Here is a 20,509-nt window from a genome sequence, read left to right on the forward strand (position 1 = left end):
GCCAAATCTCCATTCTATTTTGGTCTCTGAAACTTAACATTTTGCTTGAGGAAGGGCTCATATATGAGGATATTGAAACAAATGTTGTTTTATATGATAATAATGCCTGAGGATCAATACATATACATTTCATATCCCAATATCCCAAAAATAGCAATCAGTGTATTTACAGATGCTGCAGATCACCCTGAGGAGTTGACTCTGAGGCTGTCCCTGAGGACCCATGCCAGGAGGTGTGTCCTGGAAGTGACTGTCACAGATGAGGCAAGGCCTGAGGGGCTGCGCTTGTTGGGGGAAAGGCTTATTACAACTTCTCCCAAGCAAACAGATGGAAAGCAATACCTAGAGCAGCTCCAGTGCTTGTGTGTAGGACACCTCTGCAGGGGCCTGTGTGGCTTTGTCCTCATTTCAGTTAGAGTTGAGAGTACAACGCATTTTCATGTATGGTGGACTTTATAAAACCTAAGTCTGCTTTCTACTCAGTAAACATTTAGACATTTTTCGTTTCACGTTATTCTCCAGTTACTAAGATTTTGTTTGTTGTCAAATCCACATAAGCCTTCTGTTTTTTGGTGAAGACATATTATAGACTTAGAGTTTTATTTCTTTCCACAAATATTTTGACATTGTCATTTTTGCCTTAGTTTATACAACTATTTTTCTAAGCTCTAGATTTAGTTTTCACATGGATACCTCTGGTGTTTTAATTCTGGCTTCCGCTTTTGGTTAGCAGTTGTGACTTAGATTTCTTATCTACATACTACTTCTGAAGCCTGGTTCTGTTGTGCTGCCTTTAGCAAGTGGTACACAGAAAAGCACTAAACGATGAAAGATTATTTTTGTTCCTTTCTGTCAAATTCAAAGGCTAATATGGAGGGTTTTTTGAGTTTATTTATGATCACTGGCCAATAGCTCTAAGCTGTGATATCATGTTCTTTGTCATAGAAATTGAAGAGACAGTGGAGAAATACTTATTTTAAAATCAGTGTGATATAAGTTGACACACATTTATACTTCCCATAATTTTTGTCTTCTAATAGCAAATACATATGGGGACTCCAGTACCTGGAGATGTGAATTCCATAAAAATGGAAGCATCTAAGAGGCAGTGAACACTGGCGCCCACAGGTATGTAGCAGTCACCCAGCATGAAGCCAGCCTGCAAACAAAAAGGAAACCGTGCAAGCCTTCTAGCAGTGTATTTTCCAACTTTTTTCATTTTAAGTAAGTCAACAAATATGTACCAAATGGCTTCTGTGGGCTCACGGGGTCACCCCTGTGCCTTCTCTCAGTTTTTGCTTGGAGCGAAGTGACTTTACACTCAGCCATCATTTTGGCCACTTAGTGCCTTGAGCTGGAGGCATGGGAGCGGGCCTGGGGAGGCCACGGGCACTCATGTAGTGGCAGGGCCTGGGCCTCAGCTCTGTGCCCAGGAGCTTCCCCATGCCGGCCAGGCACATCAGAATCTGGCATGTGAGTGTCCCCGAACTCACTGTCCAGCCACCCCCCTTGATAGCAGGATCCCTGGGAGCAGGCCCCTTGGCAGTGGGCATGGACTCAGAGCAAAGCAAGATGGGTGCCTCAAGAGCTTGGTCCCACCCAGGCCTGAGACTGCCTCCCTTCCTGGTGAGGATCAGAGAGAGGATGTCCTGCCCGCAGTGTGTTCTGTGCTATTTCCGTGTTCTGCACCAGGGATAATGTAGCATGAACTTTGAAGGTGGAACCTGGCTCACTGTGCTGTGATTGGATTTGATGTCACAGATTCTACTTTGATGTCAGAGGCCTCACCTACAAGTGGGCCATCCTGGGATGGGTTTACAGCACCTGGAGGTGACATCAGGTGTTCCTCTCCAGCAGTTAATGCCAACAGCACAAAGTATCTGTGTGCCGAAGCACCTGGCAGGTACTAGTCCAGGAGTGGGCTGTGAGAGCCAGGAGCCAACAGCTGTGAAGCTCTGAGCTCTGAGGCTCTGAAGCTACCGCACACTCTGTCATCTGTTGATTGTTCCTGGGCAGAGTGGGCCCTTGCACTTGTTTATTGACCCAGACTGGGCACAGGCTGACGGTGTCTGTGCAGACTCACAGTTTCCCCTACAGGTGATTAAAAACCAAACTATCAAGAGTTTTCATGTATTTTCCTAATTTTTTCCAAGTAGAAGCATTCTCTTTTTCTCTATGATGATCTCAGACTGTCTTCCCATGCACTGTTGTTTGCTTTGTGGGGCCTGTGCTGTGATGCTTGGAGTGCGGGCTGCAGCATGGTCAGCCCTGCCCTCGCTGGCTTGGGGGGTGTGGCCATGTGGCGTCACCTCACCCCTCTCAGTTGTCTCATCTGTAAAATGGGAGCAACAGTGATAATTACACTTCTCAAGTCTGTTCTGAGGACTAACACTGTTACATCTGTAAGGTGCTTAGCATAGCACCATGTTGTAAGCACATGTCAGTTAATACCATACTAAAAAATTAATATTCTATAGATTTAATGGCAAGCTTTAATTTTTTTAACATATCCAACTTTTTCGCTATAAACTTATGGGGTACAGGAGCAGTTTTGTTGCATGGACATACTTCGCAGTGGCGAAGTCTGGGCTTTCAGTGCATCCATTATCGGAATAACGTAATCATACCCACTGAGTAATTTCCTAGCATCTACCCTCCCCTCACCCTGTACCCTTCCAAGTCTCCAGTGTCTCTCATTCCACACTCTACATCTGTGTGGACGGGTGAGTTAGCTCCTGCTTACGGGTGAGATCGTGCGGTGTTTGTCTTTCTGTGTCCGAGTTGTTTCACTTAGGATGATGGCCTCTGTTTGCATCCATGTTGCTGCAAAGGGCAGTTTCATTCTTTTTTATGGCTGGACAGTGTTCCATTGTGTATATATGCACCACATCTTCTTATCCAACTGTCTGTTGATGGGCACTTAGGTTGATTCTGTGTCTCTGCTGTTGTGAATTGTGTTGCAGTAAACATGCGAGCACAGGTATCACTTCAATAGAATGATTTATTTCTCTTTGGATACACACCCAGGAGTGGGACTACTGGATTGGACGGTAGTTGTATTTTTAGTTTTTGGAGGAACCTCCATTCTATTTTCCATAGAGGCTATGCTAATTTACACTCCTACCAACAGCGTACAGTGTTCCCTGTTCTCCACGCCCTCGCCAGCATCTATTGTTTTTTGTCTTTCTTTAATTTTTGCAAGTTTGCATTGCTTATAGAATACACCGTAGTTTTCAAGGAAAACATCAGAAAATACCCGTATTAGAATATGTATATGTACGTGCATATCAGTCTGTGCCTAGAGACCCGGGAAACCGGTCCATGATGATGAGTCACATCGATGCGCTCCTTCAGCAGGTATTTACAGAGACTCGAGAGTGGCGAGGCCCGAGTACGCAGACATGCGTGACCGCCACCCCCTGCCTTTGCCCGGACCGGCTCCCGACTGCTCCCTTCTCTTTATTCAGGTTTTGGCTCCACGGCCCACCTTGGAGAGGCCTTTGCCGCCCCGGCGCCCGCCCTGCGCCGTCATGTTTGCTCTCCCTGGTCCTCAGAGTGCCCACTCCCGTCAGGTCGCCTGTGTCTGTGCCTCCCTGGGGAAGGAAGGGCCTGGCGTGCCCTGCGCTCCGCTCTGCCCTCGGGACAGAAGGTGGTCAGGAAAGGTGGTCCCGTGTCCTCAAGGCAGAGTCCCTCGCAGATGGTGCTGAGGTGGAGAAGCTGCGCCGCTGCTAGAACAGAGTGCACGCTTCTGACCGCGCCCGCCTGAGGAGGGTTGGTGGCAGAGGCTGCACCACGTGCACGCCCTGAGGCAGGTGGTTGTCGAGGCCTTCAGGCTGCGGCTGCTGGGCAGGGTGTGAGCCAGGAGCATTGCAGCTGCGGGGCGGGCAGGTGGGCCGGGCCTGGGGAGTCACCATCCAGGAGCCCCTGGAGCAGAGGGCACAGCTATCGCCTTCTCCCAGCGTGGGGGCGGTGAGGCAAGGTGGGGGCTGTGAGGCGAGGCGTGCGGTTGCAGATCACCAGAGGAGGAAAAGCGCGCCCAGAGGCGGGAGCCCTCCAATCACAGGCCACTGCAGAGGCGGGCACCCTCCAGTCACAGGCCGACGCCCTCCAATCACAGGGCAGCCAGAGGCAGGCACCCTCCAATCACAGGCCAGCACAGGGGAGGGCGCCCTCCAGTCACAGGCTGACGCCCTCCAATCACAGGGCAGCCAGAGGCAGGCACCCTCCAATCACAGGCCAGCACAGGAGAGGGCACCCTGCAGTCACAGGCCAGCGCAGGGGAGGGCGCCCTCCAGTCACAGGCCGACGCCCTCCAATCACAGGGCAGCCAGAGGCAGGCACCCTCCAATCACAGGCCGTGGCATTGGCCGCCCTTATCTGCTGCTGAGAGTTCTCTCGAGTGGGAGGAAGGAGGTCCCTTCAGGACCATGGGCCTGAAAAGGAATGATGGGGCCAAACTGATAGTTTAGCCACTGCCTAGATTCTAGAGATTTCCATCTTTTTTGGTTGTAAAATGTAAAATCAAATCTTTTATAATGGCTATTTTTAGGACTGGAACAACTACTGTAAAAATGATCTTTTAAAACCTGTGATTGAAGGTTGCGGCGGCTCAACCTGGAGTCCCAGCACTTTGGGCGGCCGAGGTGGGCGGATCACCTGAGGTCAGGAGTTTGAGACCAGCCTGGCCAACATGCAGAAATCCCGTCTCTACAAAACATACAAAAATTAGCCGGGCGTGATGGTGTACGCCTGTATCCCAGCTACTCTGGAGGCTGAGGCACAAGGATCACTTTGAGCGCAGGGGTCAAGGCTGCAGAGACAAGGCTGTGATTGCTCCACTGCATGCCAGCCTGGGTGATGGAGTGAGCCCTTATTTCGAAAATAATAATAATGATTCAAATGTTACTCCTTGGAGTTTTTCTGGTTGGCTTTTTTTTTTTACCATTTTAAGTGCACAGCTCAGTGGCATGAAGCACATTCACGTTGCTGTGCAGCTGTCACCTGCGTCCACCTCCAGAAGATTTCCACCTTCCCAAACGGAAACGCTGCCCCCATGAAACACGGATGCCCCGCCCCTCCCCTGGGCACCCCCACTCCGCTTGCTGTCCCCATGGCTCTGAGTGCTCTAGGGACCCCATGTCAGTGGGACAGACAGGATCTGCCCCTCTGTGCCTGGCTCGTGTCACTCAGCGGAAGGTCCTTGGGGCTCATACACGCGGTGGCACGTGGCAGGATTTCCTTCCTCGCTAAGGCCTTATTCTCTTTACCCATCATCTGTCAATGGACACTTGGGACATTATTCGGTTTGGGGAGCAGTGGGCTCCCTAATTTCTTAAGGTCACGTCTCTGTTTTGCTTTGATACTGGGAGAGCTGGGCTTGACTTTCTTTGCATTTGCAGGAGAAATGCCCCCCCACGCCGCAGGCCGCATAGCTCGCTGGACAGAGGCAGAGGCAGCAGCAGTATGACCCCTCCACAGGGCCTCCCGTGCAGAACGCCGCCAGCTTGCACACTCCACTGCCGCAGCTGCCCGGGAGGCTGCCCCGGCCGGGGTCCGCGCTGCAGCGTCTTTGCAGGTCTCCCAGCAGCAGGCGACAGAGCCATAAGCACAGCTCCCAGTCCAGGGAAGGACCCAGCAGCCAATCGCAGCACCGCCACCTTTCCTGCCAGGCCGGGTCTTGGCTCCACCAGGCAGGCTGTTTAGCTCGCGCTCCACCTCCCCACCCAGGGGCAGGCAGCTCCCCAGGCCCGCCAGCCTCCGCCTGCGGCACCATCCTAGGTACCCAAAGGGGCTGCCCTCCAATCCCGGGCATGGGCTGAGTCCTGACCCACATGGGCTGCCGTGCCACAATATTCTCGGTGGTCTGTGCTTCCCCAGGAATCTGTGTTCCCAGTGAGTGTAAAGGACTAGGTCTAACTTGTTCAATATTTTTCCCCTACTAAGCACTTCTGATGAAATGGTGAGGGCCGTAAGTCAGCGTTCCGGGTAAAGGTTTTAGTGGAATTGAGAACCGAATGCGTTAATGACGGGTAGCTTGCTGCCCTTGAGGGTAACCAGTTGTTGCAAACACTCTGCCCCTGTCACCTTGTCCGCCCTCGGCTCCTGCGGGCAGCACCCCCCTTTTTTTTTTGTTAGACGGAGTCTCGCTCTGTCGCCCAGGCTGGAGTGCAGTGGCGCGATCTCGGGTCACTGCAAGCTCGGCCTCCCAGGTTCACGCCATTCTCCTGCCTCAGCCTCCCGAGTAGCTGGACTACAGGCGCCCGCCACCACGCCCGGCTAATTTTTTTTGTATAGAGACGGGGTTTCACTGTGTTAGCCAGGATGGTCTCTGTCTCCTGACCTCGTGATCCGCCCACCTCAGCCTCCCAAAGTGCTGGGATTATAGATGTGAGCCACTGCGCCCGGCCAGCAGCACCCCTTTCCATCTGCTCCATGCAGACAAGCGGCACCCCCCAAGCAAGTCACAAAGCTGCCTCTCCAGGTGCATTCAGACCTGCAGGTGTGGCTGTGGCCACGGTGTCCAGAGCCCAGAGTACAGCACCACCTGCCCCGCCCCATCCCCCACCAAACCCTATGGCCATAGAGAGCCCTTAGGACAAGATTGCAGAGCAGATCAAGCTGGTGAGAGAGCTCAGTTATCTGCGAAAGAAGTTGCTTTTGCTACAAGCTGTTTAAATTAGAAGTTGAAATGTTTCTCAGTATAATATGGCAGACGGTAAAGGCATCTGAAAAACTGGCCATGGCTGCTTCTCTGGTGATTCTTTGGCACCAGCCTACTCAGATTCTAGAGCAGGGGGCATCTGGGGTGTGTGCACAGCATCTGGGAACTGCAGGTTCCCCCACCAGCACCCAGTGTGGTCTGTACTGGGGACCGCCGGGAAACTGCCTTCCCTCATTCAGGTCCTTAATCTGAGCCCGTGACAAAGGGGCTGGAGTCTCTGTCTTCACAGTTGATGGGCTGCTCCTGTCTTTCAGGAGAACCAGGTGCATCAGCGCATTGCGGAGCTGAGGAAAGCAGGTCTGTGGTCCCAGAGGCGTCTGCTGAAGCTGCAGGAGGCCCCACGGCCCAAGTCCCACTGGGACTATCTGCTGGAGGAGATGCAGTGGATGGCCACAGACTTTGCCCAGGAGAGGTGGAAGGTGGCCTCTGTGAAGAAGGTGGGTTGGAATAGTACTTTGCGGAAATCACATCGTGAAAGAGAATTGAAGAAGTAATTATATTATGTAAAAAAAAATTTCTAAATTTAATATGGCCAATTTAATGTTTGAGTTTTCATCACTAACTATAAGACTTTACCTGACTGTAAGTCTTTTTTTTTTGAGATGGAGTCTCACTCTGTCACTCAAGCTGGAGTTCAGTGGCTCAGTCTCGGCTCACTACAACTTCCGCCTCCCAGGTTAAATTGACTCTCCTGCCTCAGCCTCCTGAGTAGTGAGGATTACAGGCACCTGCCACCATGCCCAGCTAATTTTTCGTATTTTTAGTAGAGATGGGGTTTTGCCATGTTGACCAGGCTGATCTTGAACTTCTGACCTCAAAGTGATCCATCTGCCTCGGCCTCCCAAAGTGCTGGGATTACAGGCATGACCCACTACCCCCGGCCATGTGGACAATTTCATATCAACTGGCATTTCATGTCTGGCCATGGCACAGTCTAAATTGAGAAGGATTATCTTGAATTATGTTTGCATAGAAAGCCCTGTGATAACTGTGGTTCATGTTTCATCTGGACTTTATTGCCCATTAACATAAGTGTCTTTGGCTGACAGTAAAGGGTATTTTCTAGGGGAATATTCATTTTACTTTTTATTATTGAATATTATTAGAATTGTTGATTGAAGCAGTATCATGAATGGATACTAAAAATGGAAATAATAGACTTCCTTTGGAATTCTCCAGAATTAAATATGTATATCTAGTAAAAAACAAGATGTTTCCATATTACTGTGTGCATGGAGACCCTCACAGACAATGTGGCGATTGTCTTCAGATGCTCAGAGCTGTGGCCCGGCAGCTGCAGGACAGGACGCGCAGGGAGGCGGGGCCCGAGAGGGAGGAGCCGAGTAGGCTGAGGCAGACGGCGCCTCCACTACCAGAGAAATGGAGCGTCCCTGGTCTAGTACTGCGCAGGTAAACACACGTTTCCTCTACAATTTGCCCTCAAGTTTTCACTCGGGAGCTAATGATTTTATATTTTAATTCATGATTTTCTTTTAGATTGTAGATTATCTTTTAGATAGTAGAAATTAAGCTGCAAATTGAATTTCAAGAGAAACAAAAAAAGACATTAAATTTGAATAAATATTCAAAAAGAGGTAACCAACTAAGTTAATGTCGTGTATTTATTCAAATAGTCGTCGTGTTATAGCCCACTGCCAAGGTGAGCTGTTAGAATTCATTGTTATGCTCCTGTGCTTTGTGCCATGGCGTAATGAGACTGAAGCCCTGAAAACGTTATGATTACGCCTTTGTAGGTAAAGATTCCAGCATCTTTGAAGCAAGTGCTCCTCCACTGGAAAATAAAAGCGACATGGTGAGTGTTTTCTTTGTGACGTCAGAACTTCATGTTCCGGGTGAGGGGCTTCAGGGTGCCTGTGTCCTTGCTGGGGGGCTCCGGTCTCCAGTCTCCTCAGCATTTCCCTCTGGTCTCCTTCCAGAGAGGACAGACCTGGTCACGATCTTTGGGACCACCCAGAAAGGGTCCATTTCAAAATCGAATTTTCTCAGGATGACTTCAAATCAAAACAGAAACGTGTGGTCTTGCCTTTGGTTTTTCCGCCCGAACTGCCTTTTGGCTTTGCCGTGTGGGAACCGGGCACCCCGACTGTCTTCTGAGTCCTGTGATGGGGCAGGTTACACCATGTCTGATCAGTAGGACAGCATCCCTTGGGTTCACACCCTTTATTTGCAATTCTAAAACTCTGAAAGCTCAGACAGCAGAAAGGTTTTGCTCATTCAGTGTTGCTCACTCATTTTGCAGCAAACCTGACCCACACTGAGGCCAGGCCAGCCCCGCGGTCCTGGTAGGTGAGTGTGTCTGGGTGCTATTGCTGTGGAAGCATCAGCATGTTTGGTCATGGGTGCCAGACGCTGTCCCTAACACTTTCCCAATGCTTATTTGACTTATATCATTACCTTACTTCTCTGAAATAGTCTGAATTCCAAACCCTGTGTGGCCCTAAGGATTTTGGATAAGGGACTATGTACCTATAATATAGATAAGCCATATTATTTACAATGATGAGTTTCTGAATGTTCACTTTTTTTTTTTGGAGACAGAGTCTCGTTCTGTCACCCAGGCTTTGGAGTACCACAGTGTGATCTCGGCTCACCGCAGCCTCCGCCTCCTGGGTTCAAGTGATTCTCCTGCCTTAGCCTCCTCAGTAGCTGGGACTACAGGCATGAGCCACCAGGCCCAACTAATTTTTTGTATTTTTAGTAGAGATGGGGTTTCACCATGTTGGCCAGGCTGGTCTTCAGCTCCCGATCTCAGGTGATCTGCCCGTCTTACCCTCCCAAAGGGCTGGGATTACAGGTGTGAGCCACTGTGCCCGGCCAGAATATTCACTTTTAAATGTGGGTGTGTATTCAGGTGACTTGGGATTAAAAAAAAAAAAAAACCCTTATGGGATTTTATATTTAGAAGTTCTGTCAGTTGAAATATGAACCTGTATCTGTTGTTGCAGTGGTAGAAGGCTGTAGCACAATGAATGATTATTGTGAAAGCTGTTAATTTTGTGCACACAAATAATTGTCAAGAACTTTCTAATAATAAAATACACAAATAGATTAATAGTTGCTACAAACATGAAGAGAGACTCCATGGTAGAACACTTTAGGGAGCACATTTTATCTTTTTTGAACCAACATGTATTTCCAAACATGTAAGTAATAATATCAAGCATGGTGGGAAGATTAGATTAGAGGCTGATCCTGATCTCTGTGTTGGGATGGACTGGCATTCTCAGCATTGAGCAAAATCATCTTCAAGGACAGCGTTTAATTCTATTGTTGACAAGTCTTTTAAGAAAAAGTACTAGTTTGGGAATTTTTCACAGATACAAATAAACTTGACCCCTAAATTTAAAATATTATTTAAAAAATAAGATGTCAGATTTATTCATCTGTCACAGAGTTTATTCTGTTGATGGTAATTTTGGCTTTGGCTAATCAGAGATTTTGACATGCAGGCATCCAGCTGAAATGTGACTTGGTGCACCCCTATGGTGTGAGTTTGTGCTGTATTTAAGAAAAAGATTTTACCCCATCTCTACTAAAAATAAACTTAGCCAGGCGTGGTGGTGGGCGCCTGTAGTCCCAGCTACTCGGGAGGCTGAGGCAGGAGAATCGCTTGAACCCAGGAGGTGGAGGTTGCAGTGAGCTGAGATCGCACCACTGCACTCCAGCCTGGGCGACAGAGTGAGACTCTGTCTCAAAAAAAAAGAGAAAAGAAAAGAAAAAGATTTTAAACATCCACTCTATATCCTTTATCTTTCAAATTTAATGGCTAAATTTAAAATACATATACCAGGTACAGTGGCTCATACCTATAGTCCCAGCGCTTTTCTACCCATTCACTCACCCACCCACCCATTCATCCATCCATCTACCCACCTGTCTGTCCGTCCATCCATCCATTCACTCACCTACCTGTCCACCTACTCATCTGTCCTTCATTCATCCACTCACCCACCCATCCACCGATCCACCTACTAACTTGTCCATCCACCCACCCACCTATCCATCCACTCATCCATCTATCCATTCATCTACCCATCTACTTTTCCATGCATCTATTCATTCATCCATCCATCCACCTATCCTTCTGTCTACTCATCCATTCACCCACTGACCCACCCATCCATATATCCATCCATCCACCCACACACCCACCCACTCAGCCAGCCATCCCATCCATTCATTCATCCATCCATCCACCCCATCCGGCCATCCATCTATCCACCTACTCATCTGTCCATCCATCTACCCATCCATCCATCCATCCGTCCATTTTTAATCAGCTACTCAAAGTGGAAAACCAACACATGCCCCTAGGAACTCATAGTCCTGGTGGTGAGTATCGGAAAGCACAGGGAAAGGAGTGCCTGACCTGGGAGAACGGAGGTCATGCTGAGTCTTCAGAGCAAATAGGAAGTTCCTGGATGGTTACGGGGGAGGGAAGGTCACGGCAGCAGGAGTAGCGCACACATGCACGTGACAGGGAGCAGTGCACTGCATTCAGGAAGCTCAGGGCTGTGTGGTGAGGACTCAGAACGCAGGGAGAAGGTGGCACAGGCCCAGAGGATGAGGGGCTGTGGGTCAGAGAATGGTGGCAACCTCCCCAAATCCCAAGTTCCCCGAGGCCAGCCCAGGGCCAGCCTTGTGTGCAGGTGTTTCTGAGGATGGCGCGTCTCTGCATGAGCCTTGTGTGTCATGTGCAAGAGTGTGTGTTGTGTCCTATGCGTGGGAGGGAGCTGCCGGCGGTGCATTTGTGGCGGCCGAGGGCCAGTCAGGATGTGCCATTAGAACCACGTGGCTCCTGAAAGCAAGCTAGTGATACCAGAGATACCTGGTAGTAGCATCTATATCTGATTAGCTGTACGTCTGTTGACAGTCTTTTTAAAAGCATGAGTGAAGAAAGACATAAACTTCCGGATTTGCATAAGTGAGCTTGCCAACCGAGGAAACACATGAGTATCATCTGTATCTTCAGGTGCACTTGATTAGACTCCAGAAGCAGAAACTGCAGCTGCTCCCACCACCCCCACCACCGCAGGCCCTGCCCGGGGCGCAGCCAACCACACAAGTGCAAGTGCAGCCATCACCCCCCTACCACAGCAGAGCCCCCAGCTCACCATGGTCACAGCCCCGAGACCCAGAGCCCTGTTGATGGGCACCACCATGGCCAACCTCCAGGTAGCCCGGCTTGTAAGTGTTCAGTCATCATTGCATTTTTTTTTTCTTTTTTTTTTTTTTTTGAGGAGGTTCGCTCTTGTTGCCCAGGCTGGAGTGCAATGGCCCAATCTTGGCTCATTGCAACCTTCCCCTCCTGGGTTCAAGTGATTCTCCTGCGTCAGCCTCCCCAGTAGCTGGGATTACAGGCATGCACCACCACACCTGGCTAATTTTGTATTTTTAGTAGAGACCCGGGTTTCACCATGTTGGCCAGACTGGTCTCGAACTCCTGACCTCAGGTGATCCACCTACCTCAGTCTCCCAAAGTGCTGGAATTACAGGCATGAACCACCACGCCTGGCCTCATCATTGTGTTTAATACCTGAGGTGGGTTGATGATTCCAACCCCTGAGGAAGGATAACACGGTGTGACAGGGCAGGGCATATGTGATCCTTGTTTCTTGTTATTTAGACTCGAGTTTCCACCTCCCACCTGCAAGGCCCAAGACTGATGTCGGCGCTGACATCCCAGATGGCCCAGGTTGCTCTGGCCAGGCCTCCTGTGGTGTCTGTCCTGGCAGCCAGGGTCACAGCGCTTCCATCAACGCAACGGGATCAGTGTTGTGATAAGGCTTCTGCAGAAAGCGGCAGGTAGGCAGCCACCTTCGCCTCACCAAACTCGAAACAACTCACTTGAGTGAGTTGCATCAAACCTTTCTAAATTTCTCATTCTAGAAGTTGCTGAGTTGTTTTGCCATGTGTTAATTTTTTAAGACGCCTAATTAGAGCCTCATTCCTTGCACCTCCCCCTTTTAAGCAAATGGAGCGGAGGCCGCTGTACCCCCGGCGAGAGCTGCTTGCCTCTATTAAGGGGAGATGCGGCATGGGTGTTATTTCTCCTTTTGAAGGCAGCAGGCATTTCCTTTACTGTCATTGCCATGCAGTTTACACCTCTGAGCAAATCAGCGGCCCCCTCTCTGCCGTCACCACAGGGGGCCAGATTGGCTGTGCAGCCTCTGCACATGCAGCAGCTCCGAAAGCTGAAACACCACCAGCAGCAAAAAGCTGTGCAGCCCTCGGCCGCCCCAGGCCTGCTGCTGCACAGCAGAAGGTAAGTGGCCGCTCAGCTTTGTGGGAGCTGCATCTCACACTCATCGTTCAGGCCCCTTAGGCCAGAGTGGGGCTGGACTCATCCCCTTCCTTTTGGAGGCAGTCGTTAAGCAGAGCTGAGGAGGCTCCCTGCATGGGCTCCTGGAGGTGGGGAGGGGCCGAGTGTCAAGGAACTCTGACCCTGTAATTTTTACATATATTTGCTCTCTAGGGGAGAGCTTGCTTTGCTGTATAGTATAATTTTTCAAAAATATTTACAATGATTTCTGTGAAAAATCACTCTGACAAGGACTTCTATTTCTAGTAATATGGTAGATGAGAGAACCTGAAAATCTATCTCAAAAAAAAATAGAAAAATGCCAGATTTTCAAAAAGTGCCAGATAAAATATATAAAACCATGAATGAGTCTGCAGGATAGTGAGTCTAGAAACCAGGTGAGGGCTGAAGTCTAAGGAGGTAGGTCTGGGCTAAAGACACTCTATGGCCTGGGTCCCCATGTACCCAGAAGACCTAGAACTTTGAGGTAAGTTTGGGGAGCAGTCTGGAGAAGCCTTGGACCCAGGGAGGGGCAGAACCAAATTAGAGACCCCCATATAAGGCTGGGCTCACAAAGGGATACAGCAGACACTACCAGGAAATGATGAAGTGGGCAAACTACTACTCTAAGCTTCACTGCAAGAACAGTATCTCACTTGGCCATGGCTGTGGATGGAACATCTTTAAAAAGTCTCTCCTATAAATTTATGGCCCCTGGCTAGCACTCTCCATCACAGGTGTAGGGCCAAAGTTCATATTATTTACATGTTCAAAAGAACTGCAAACTGTGACTTTTAATTGCAAGCATATCTGGAGCTATAGTGCCCCCAGGCCTCTGGTAGAAAGAAATGTACATCCTTGCAGGAGGAACCCCCAACCCAGGCCTCAAGGAATTCCAGCCAGCAGGATCCCTAGACTATAAGCTCATAGTGGAAAATCACAGCACACACAAGAGAAGGGGCCTCAGAAGTTATGGCCAAAAGAAGCACACCTGCAAAGACTCAGATGTTAGAATAGGAAATGCAAATATGTTTAATGTGTTTGAAGAAACAAAGGAGAAGCTAAAAAGCATGAATAAGAAGCAAGAGATTATCAGAAGCTAAGCAGATAATAAATGAACCAAATAGAACCTCTAAAAATGAAAAATGTAATAATTGAAATTCAAAACTTAATGGAAGTAATCTTGATCCCTACCTCACACCCCATAGAAAATTAACTCAATGGATCATAGACCCAAACATAAAATTCAAAACTATGAAACATAGGAAAAAAGTTTTGTGACTATAGGTTAAGTAAACATTTCTTAGATATGACACCAAAAATAGAGCCTATAAAAGGAAAAAATTGGCAAGTCATACTTTAATAAAATTAAACCTTCTTGCTATGTGAAAACCATTGTTTAGAGAATGAAAAGACAAGTTACCAGGAGAAAACCTTTGCCAGTCATGTAGCTGATTAAGGACGTGTAACCAGAACATACAAAAAACTGTCAAAGCTTACTAATACAAAAACAACTTATTTTGTAAAGTGGGCAACAGATTTGAGCAGACACTCCACCAAAGAAGCTCTCTAGGTGGCAAATAAGCACTGTCCTCTGGGAAATGCAAATAAAAATCACAATGAGAAACTACTGCACACCTGTGAGAATGCCTTAAAAAAAAAAGACAAGACCAAAACCAAGTGTTAGTGAGGGTGTGGAACAACAGAAATTCTCATACCTTGTTGGTGGGACTACAAGATAGTGGAGCCCTCTGGAATCAGTTTGGCAGTTTCTTATAAAATAAAACAATCATTTACTGTATGACCCAGCAATCCAGCCCCTCATTCTTTATACCAGAGAAATGAAGACATATGTCCACACAATAACCAAATACTGTAACCACAATGAAAAATGATGCAAGTGTTCACAGCAGCTTTATTCATTTACCTAAAACTGGAAGCAACCCAGACGCTCTTCAACTGGCCATGGGTAAACAAACGGCAACCCACCGGTTCCATAAAACAGCACTCAGCAGGAGACAGGGCTGGGCCACTGATGCTGGGGGCAGCGGGGATAAGCCTGAAGTGTCTTATGCAGAGTGAAAGAAGCCACACTTAGAAGGCTGCAGTTTTTGTTTTTATATGACATTCTGGAAAAGGCAACACTATAGCGACAGAGAAGAGCTCTGTGGTCACGAGGGGCTGGGGCGGTGGAAGGATTGACTTTCAAAGGGGCAAGAGGGAATTCTGGAGAGCTGTGGAAAGATTCTGTATCTTGATGCTGATGGTTGTTACATGGCTGTGTGCATTGATCAAAACTGAAGTATGCATCAGAAACAGCGACTTGCTGTATATGAATTACACTGTAGTTTTTTTGTTTGTTTGTTTGTTTGTTTGTTTGAGATGGAGTCTGGCTCCGTCGCCCAGGCTGGAGTGCAGTGGCGCGATATCGGCTCACTGCAAGCTCCACCTCCCAGGTTCACATCATTCTCGTGCCTCAGCCTCCCAAGTAACTGGGACCACAGGTGTCCGCCACCATGCCTGGCTAATTTTTTTCGTATTTTTAGTAGAGACGAGGTTTCACCATGTTAGCCAGAGTGGTCTCGATCTCCTGACCTTGTGATCCGCCCACCTTGGCCTCCCAAAGTGCTGGGATTACAGGCGTGAGCCACCGTGCCCAGCCTATACTGCAGTTTTTAAAAACTTAATGGAAGGGTTAAACAATACATTAGAGAATTTGTGAGCTACAGAGAGATCTGGAGAAATAATCATGGTAGCATGAGACTAGGAAACAAGACAAAGAAGACAGGCTGGCTGCAGTGCTCAGGCCTGTAACCCCAGCACTTTGGGAGGCCAGTGTGGGTGGATTGTTTGAGCCAAGCAGTTCAAGACCAGTCTGAGCAACAGAGTGAGGCCCCATCTCTGCAAAAAATAAGAAAAGAAGAGGGAGGGGTGAGAAGATCTAACATTCAACTGAGTTCCAGAAGAGAACGAAAAAAGAAAATATTCAAAAAGTGGATGGCTGAGAATTTTTCAGAATGGGTTTAACTTACCAGTCTAAAGACTGAAGAAATACAACAAGTCCCTAGCGGGATACAGACAAAGATACCTGTGCCTGACACATCTGGGCAAACTGTGGTACTCAAAGCAGATGAGAAAACCATGAAAGAATCCAGGAGGAAAACAGATTTCTCACGAAGGAAAGGTGATTCCACGGACAGCTCCCTTCTTAGTAGGAACTGTGGAAACCAGAAGTAGCTTTAAAGTGCTGGGATAAAACTGTTTTTCAAGGATAAGAGTGAAGCAAAGACATACTCAGACAAAAACTGAAAAGATTTACCACAAACAAACTCACCTTAAGAAGGCAAATGGCCCTTGATGTGGAAAGCAAAGCGCAGTGGACAGAAGGTGTGCTGGAGAGTAGGCGGTAATGCTCACCGGAGGGTCCCCCTGGGGCCAAGGGAGGGGCTGGGAGCCTTGCATGGTGAGACTGGAGTGTGAGCTTGAGGACAGCAAGAATCAGAGGACCACCCCAGGCTGCCAGGGTGTGGCTCAGCCGATCTGCCCCTCACGCTGAGCTGCACAGATGCAAAGACCTTCCAAACACAGTCACAAGGCCTTAGGAATGTCTCTAGAGCTTCCATCATCATCCTGTCACCTCGTCAGCTGCTGCCTGGTGAGGGCTCTGCCAGAGGACAGCCCTGAGTGCTGCCATCAAGGCTGAGGAGGCCACACCCACGTGCCACCCACGAAGCTGCCTGCAGGCCGGGAGGCTTCTCTTCTGGCTTCAGCCACATGTGAAGGAGAACCTGTCAAGCTCCGGCTGATGAAGTCTTCAGAAGGGCTCAGAGTCAAGTGGCAGAACTCCTGGTGCCATCTGCTTAATTATGGGCATGGGTTTTCCTTGGTGTTTTGATCTATAAATACGAAAAATAAGAACAGCACCGGTGCTGAATCTATGTCATCCCATGAATGGATGAACTGATTGAAAAGAAAAAAACAGCCTGATGTTGGGAGCCAAAAAGGCCAAAGGGATCGTGACCAACTCAGCATTCCACTGGAGGCTATATGATCAAACAGCAAACTGTTTATCATGAATGTAGGATGTGAGTAAAACTCCCAGCTGTGCCTGCTGCCAGAAGGTTTGCTGAGGGCGGTCACTCCCAGGCGCTGGGGTCCTTGAAGTTATCTATTGGGAAATCTAGCACCTATTGTTCGAAGGATGCAGTCTTGAAAGCCTGCTGTGTATCTACTGGGAAATCTAGCGCCTATTGTTCGAAGGATGCAGTCTCGAAAGCCTGCTGTGAACCAAACGGCCGACTGCCGATTACCCAACAATCACCCCCCCTTTCTCGCGATCTCTTTTACCAGTAAATACGGAGGGCTGTGTAAAGCTCTATCTCTTTTACCAATAAATATGGAGGGCTGTGTAAAGCTCTATCTCTTTTACCAATAAATATGGAGGGCTGTGTAAAGCTCTATCTCTTTTACCAATAAATACGGAGGGCTGTGTAAAGCTCTATCTCTTTTACCAATAAATACGGAGGGCTGTGTAAAGCTCTCTCTCTTTTACCAATAAATACGGAGGGCTGTGTAAAGCTCTCTCTCTTTTACCAATAAATATGGAGGGCTGTGTAAAGCTCAGGGCCCTTGTCCACTAAAGGCAAGGTGCCCCCTGACCCCTTCTTTCAAATATACTCTCTTGTCTCTTGTCTTTTATTCCCACGTTCGCCCCCTTTGTTCAGTCCACCAAGGATCGAGGGCGGTTACAAGTGGTGCCCCGAACAGTGACAGAATCACTCAGTTTGCAGCCTGATTCATCTCACTGGGGTTAAATTTCACTTTTTATATTTAGTTATGTTATTTTGACTACTTGCATACCAGTACTAATTGTAATGATTTCTCAGTCGGGATCATTGTTTTTGAACGCCTAGAGCCTTGTGATCAATTTTCGTACACATTTCTGTTGCACAGAAGTATGTGGGAGCTGTCAAAGGATTCCAAGCATAAAATACATTAGGACTAAGTCTGCGGAAGAACGGAATGGAAATACAAAACTAGAATAAGGAGTGTTGTGGAACTTGGATTATGAAAGAGCAGCTCAGTTGTGTGGCATTGAGGTGAGGCGGGGAGTGGCCGCCCATGGAGGGCCGGGCTCCTCGGAAGCAGCTTCCTGACTTGCATGTTGGTCCCTGCGGGCTCTGTTCTCATAGCCCAAGGCACAGTTTTGAACAGGAGACGCATGGTGTTCAAAGGCCACTCCCGGGCGCTGGGGTCCTTGAGGTTATCTACTGGGAAATCTAGCACCTATTGTTCGAAGGTTCGGAATATGAGCAGGGCTTTCGCCTTTTGCCTGCTGGCCCCAGAGCTGTGGGCTTGGTGGGCGGTGATTCTCTCCCACCTTATGGGAAGCGCTGTGACCTGGACCAGGAGCTGTAGGCCCCACCAAGAAGAGAACTGCGAGCAGCAGCAGGTGCATTTTAGAAGGTTCCTTGAGCGGGAGCAAGGCCTCCTTTTCTGCCCAGTCACAGGACAGTGGTACAGAGGCCTTTTCCCTGTCATTTTTGCTGATGGTAGAGTCTCCAGGTGTGGTCCAGGGGAGCTGCTCCCCCAGGGCCGCAGCCCAGAGCAGCCGCCACCCCCGGATGCCTTCCATGAGCCCCGCAGCCCCCAGGTTTTCCTGGAGTGGGCACCTGGTGTTGCCTCCCACCCCTGCCCGGCGCAGCCCCTGGGAGCAGGAGCCGTGGGAAGGGCTGAGCTGCAGTGAGGACGCGTCGTGGGATGTGCCAAACCACTGCGTGGAGTCTGGGCTGACTTCTCAGGGTCTTGGTGCAAATGGCGTGGCCCTTCCAGGAAGTCGGGCCACCTGGCTCAGAGACGCCAGACACTGGCCGGCAATGGGGCTGCCAGGGGCGGGGACGCTGGGGGAGCTAGGGGTGTGGGCCACCGTGCTGCCTGCCCCGGCCTGGCGGCCTCTCCGTAGCAGAACTGAGGCTGGGACGCAGATGGGGGAGCCTGGATGCGCCTCCTTCCTCAGCCACGGGAGGATGCGGTCCAGGAGCGCAGCGGGGCCCTCCGGGGAGCGCCTTCGGGTGCGGCTCGTCCCTGCCACCCGTGCAGTGGTTTCTTTTTCTTTCCCACGCCTCCCCACAATGATGTGGACGCCAGCAGTGTCATTGGCAAGGGAGGGCCTTGGGTCAGGGGCATACTCCTCCAGAACCGGCGCGACGTTCCTCTGAAAGGCCTGAGAGGCCGCCCCGACCCTGGGCTTCTCTCTGCTTATTCAGTAAGGCCGGGGAGCGCCCGGGGAGCCGCAGCAGGCAAGCCAGACGCAGGCGGCACACCCCACCCACCGTCTCCCCCTGGGGCTAGACGGGCACAGCTGTGCTCTGGTGAGGCTGCGCCCTCCTCCGCTCCCCCGCAGCCGTCCTTACTCCGCGGGTGTGGCCAGTTTTGCTGGCTGTGCCTGCTGTCGGGTCTTGTGCCACCCTCCAGACATGGCTGCCACCCTGACCTGGGCGGGAGTGTGGGGGTGGTTCTGCTCCTGAGGCCTGGACGGGGGCTCCTCCTGCGGAGACGGGGCCCAGCTGAGCCTGTGGGTCCACCTCTCGATTGCCCAAGTTTGCATCTATCCAGTGACAAGGACCATCTCCTTGGAGCCGCGGCTGATGCGGGGGCTACGACAGTTTGAGTGGGGGTGGCTGTGGGCCTTCCAGGCCCGGGACCCTGCCTGTGCCCTGGCAGGTGGACTCGCTCTGCCTTCCTTTTTTGTTTTTTTTTTTTTTGAGACGGAGTCTCGTTCTGTCAGGCGGGAGTGCAGTGGTGCGATCTCGGCTCACTGCAACCTCCACCTCCCAGGTTCAAGCAATTCTCCCACGTCAGCCTCCCTAGTAGCTGGGATTACAGGCATCTTCCACCACACCTAGCTAATTTTTGTATTTTTAGTAGACATGGGGTTTCACCATGTTGGCCAGGCTGGTCTCGAACTCCCGACCTCAGGTGATCCACCCGCCTCGGTCTCCCAAAGTGCTGGGATTACAAGCATGAGCCACTTGCGGCCAGCCTTGCTCTGCCTTCCTGACGGTGCAGACCTCGCTCCTGGAGGGCCAGACCCGTCCGACTCGCCCTAGAGTCTCTCAGCAACTAGAATGCACAGGGCCATTCGGAACACTCATGTCTGGAAAGGTGAAGGAGAGGTTGGCTGCCCCTCCGTGGCTCTGCCGTCTTCCGGCTCTTTCTCTAAGGCCTGTCCTTTGAGTTCCCAGATGAATACCCAGCAAGTCACAGTTCAGGCCTAGCAGCCGACCGGCCAACAGCCAAGAGCAGCCTACCAGTACAGCCCGCCAGGAGAGTGGCCTACCCTCCACGGCCCGCCAGGAAAGCACTGTTTCTGCCGTCCCCCATGTCTCAGGTTCCCAAGGCCACGGGGACGGCGCCAGTGCAGGCCCACACGCAGGTAGGGGCGGCTCCCACTGTGCCCCTCCCAC

At 50.0% G+C, this 20,509-nt stretch overlaps 1 protein-coding gene and 1 pseudogene across 2 annotated transcripts in view; both read left to right on the plus strand.

Annotated features, from left to right (window-relative positions):
- The window catches only part of LOC100451512 (putative EP400-like protein), a 38,890-nt gene extending 31,792 nt beyond the window's left edge, over window positions 1–7,098 (plus strand). The window contains exons 6-8 of one of the 2 annotated variants that reach the window (XM_063712365.1): window positions 1,041–1,128; window positions 5,400–5,778; window positions 6,976–7,098. In XM_063712365.1, coding sequence (XP_063568435.1) covers window positions 1,041–1,077 — 37 coding nt within the window. In that variant the 3' untranslated portion in view covers window positions 1,078–1,128; window positions 5,400–5,778; window positions 6,976–7,098. Of the gene's footprint in view, window positions 1–1,040; window positions 4,937–5,399; window positions 5,779–6,975 lie in introns of those variants that run through there. The other variant, XM_054528455.2, reaches the window with a different exon arrangement.
- On the plus strand, window positions 6,023–11,697 carry LOC134759482 (E1A-binding protein p400-like; annotated as a pseudogene).
- Window positions 11,698–20,509: the final 8,812 nt, after the last annotated feature.

This window comes from Pongo abelii, chromosome 10, assembly GCF_028885655.2.
Source record: "Pongo abelii isolate AG06213 chromosome 10, NHGRI_mPonAbe1-v2.0_pri, whole genome shotgun sequence".
NCBI classification, from domain to species: domain Eukaryota; kingdom Metazoa; phylum Chordata; class Mammalia; order Primates; family Hominidae; genus Pongo; species Pongo abelii.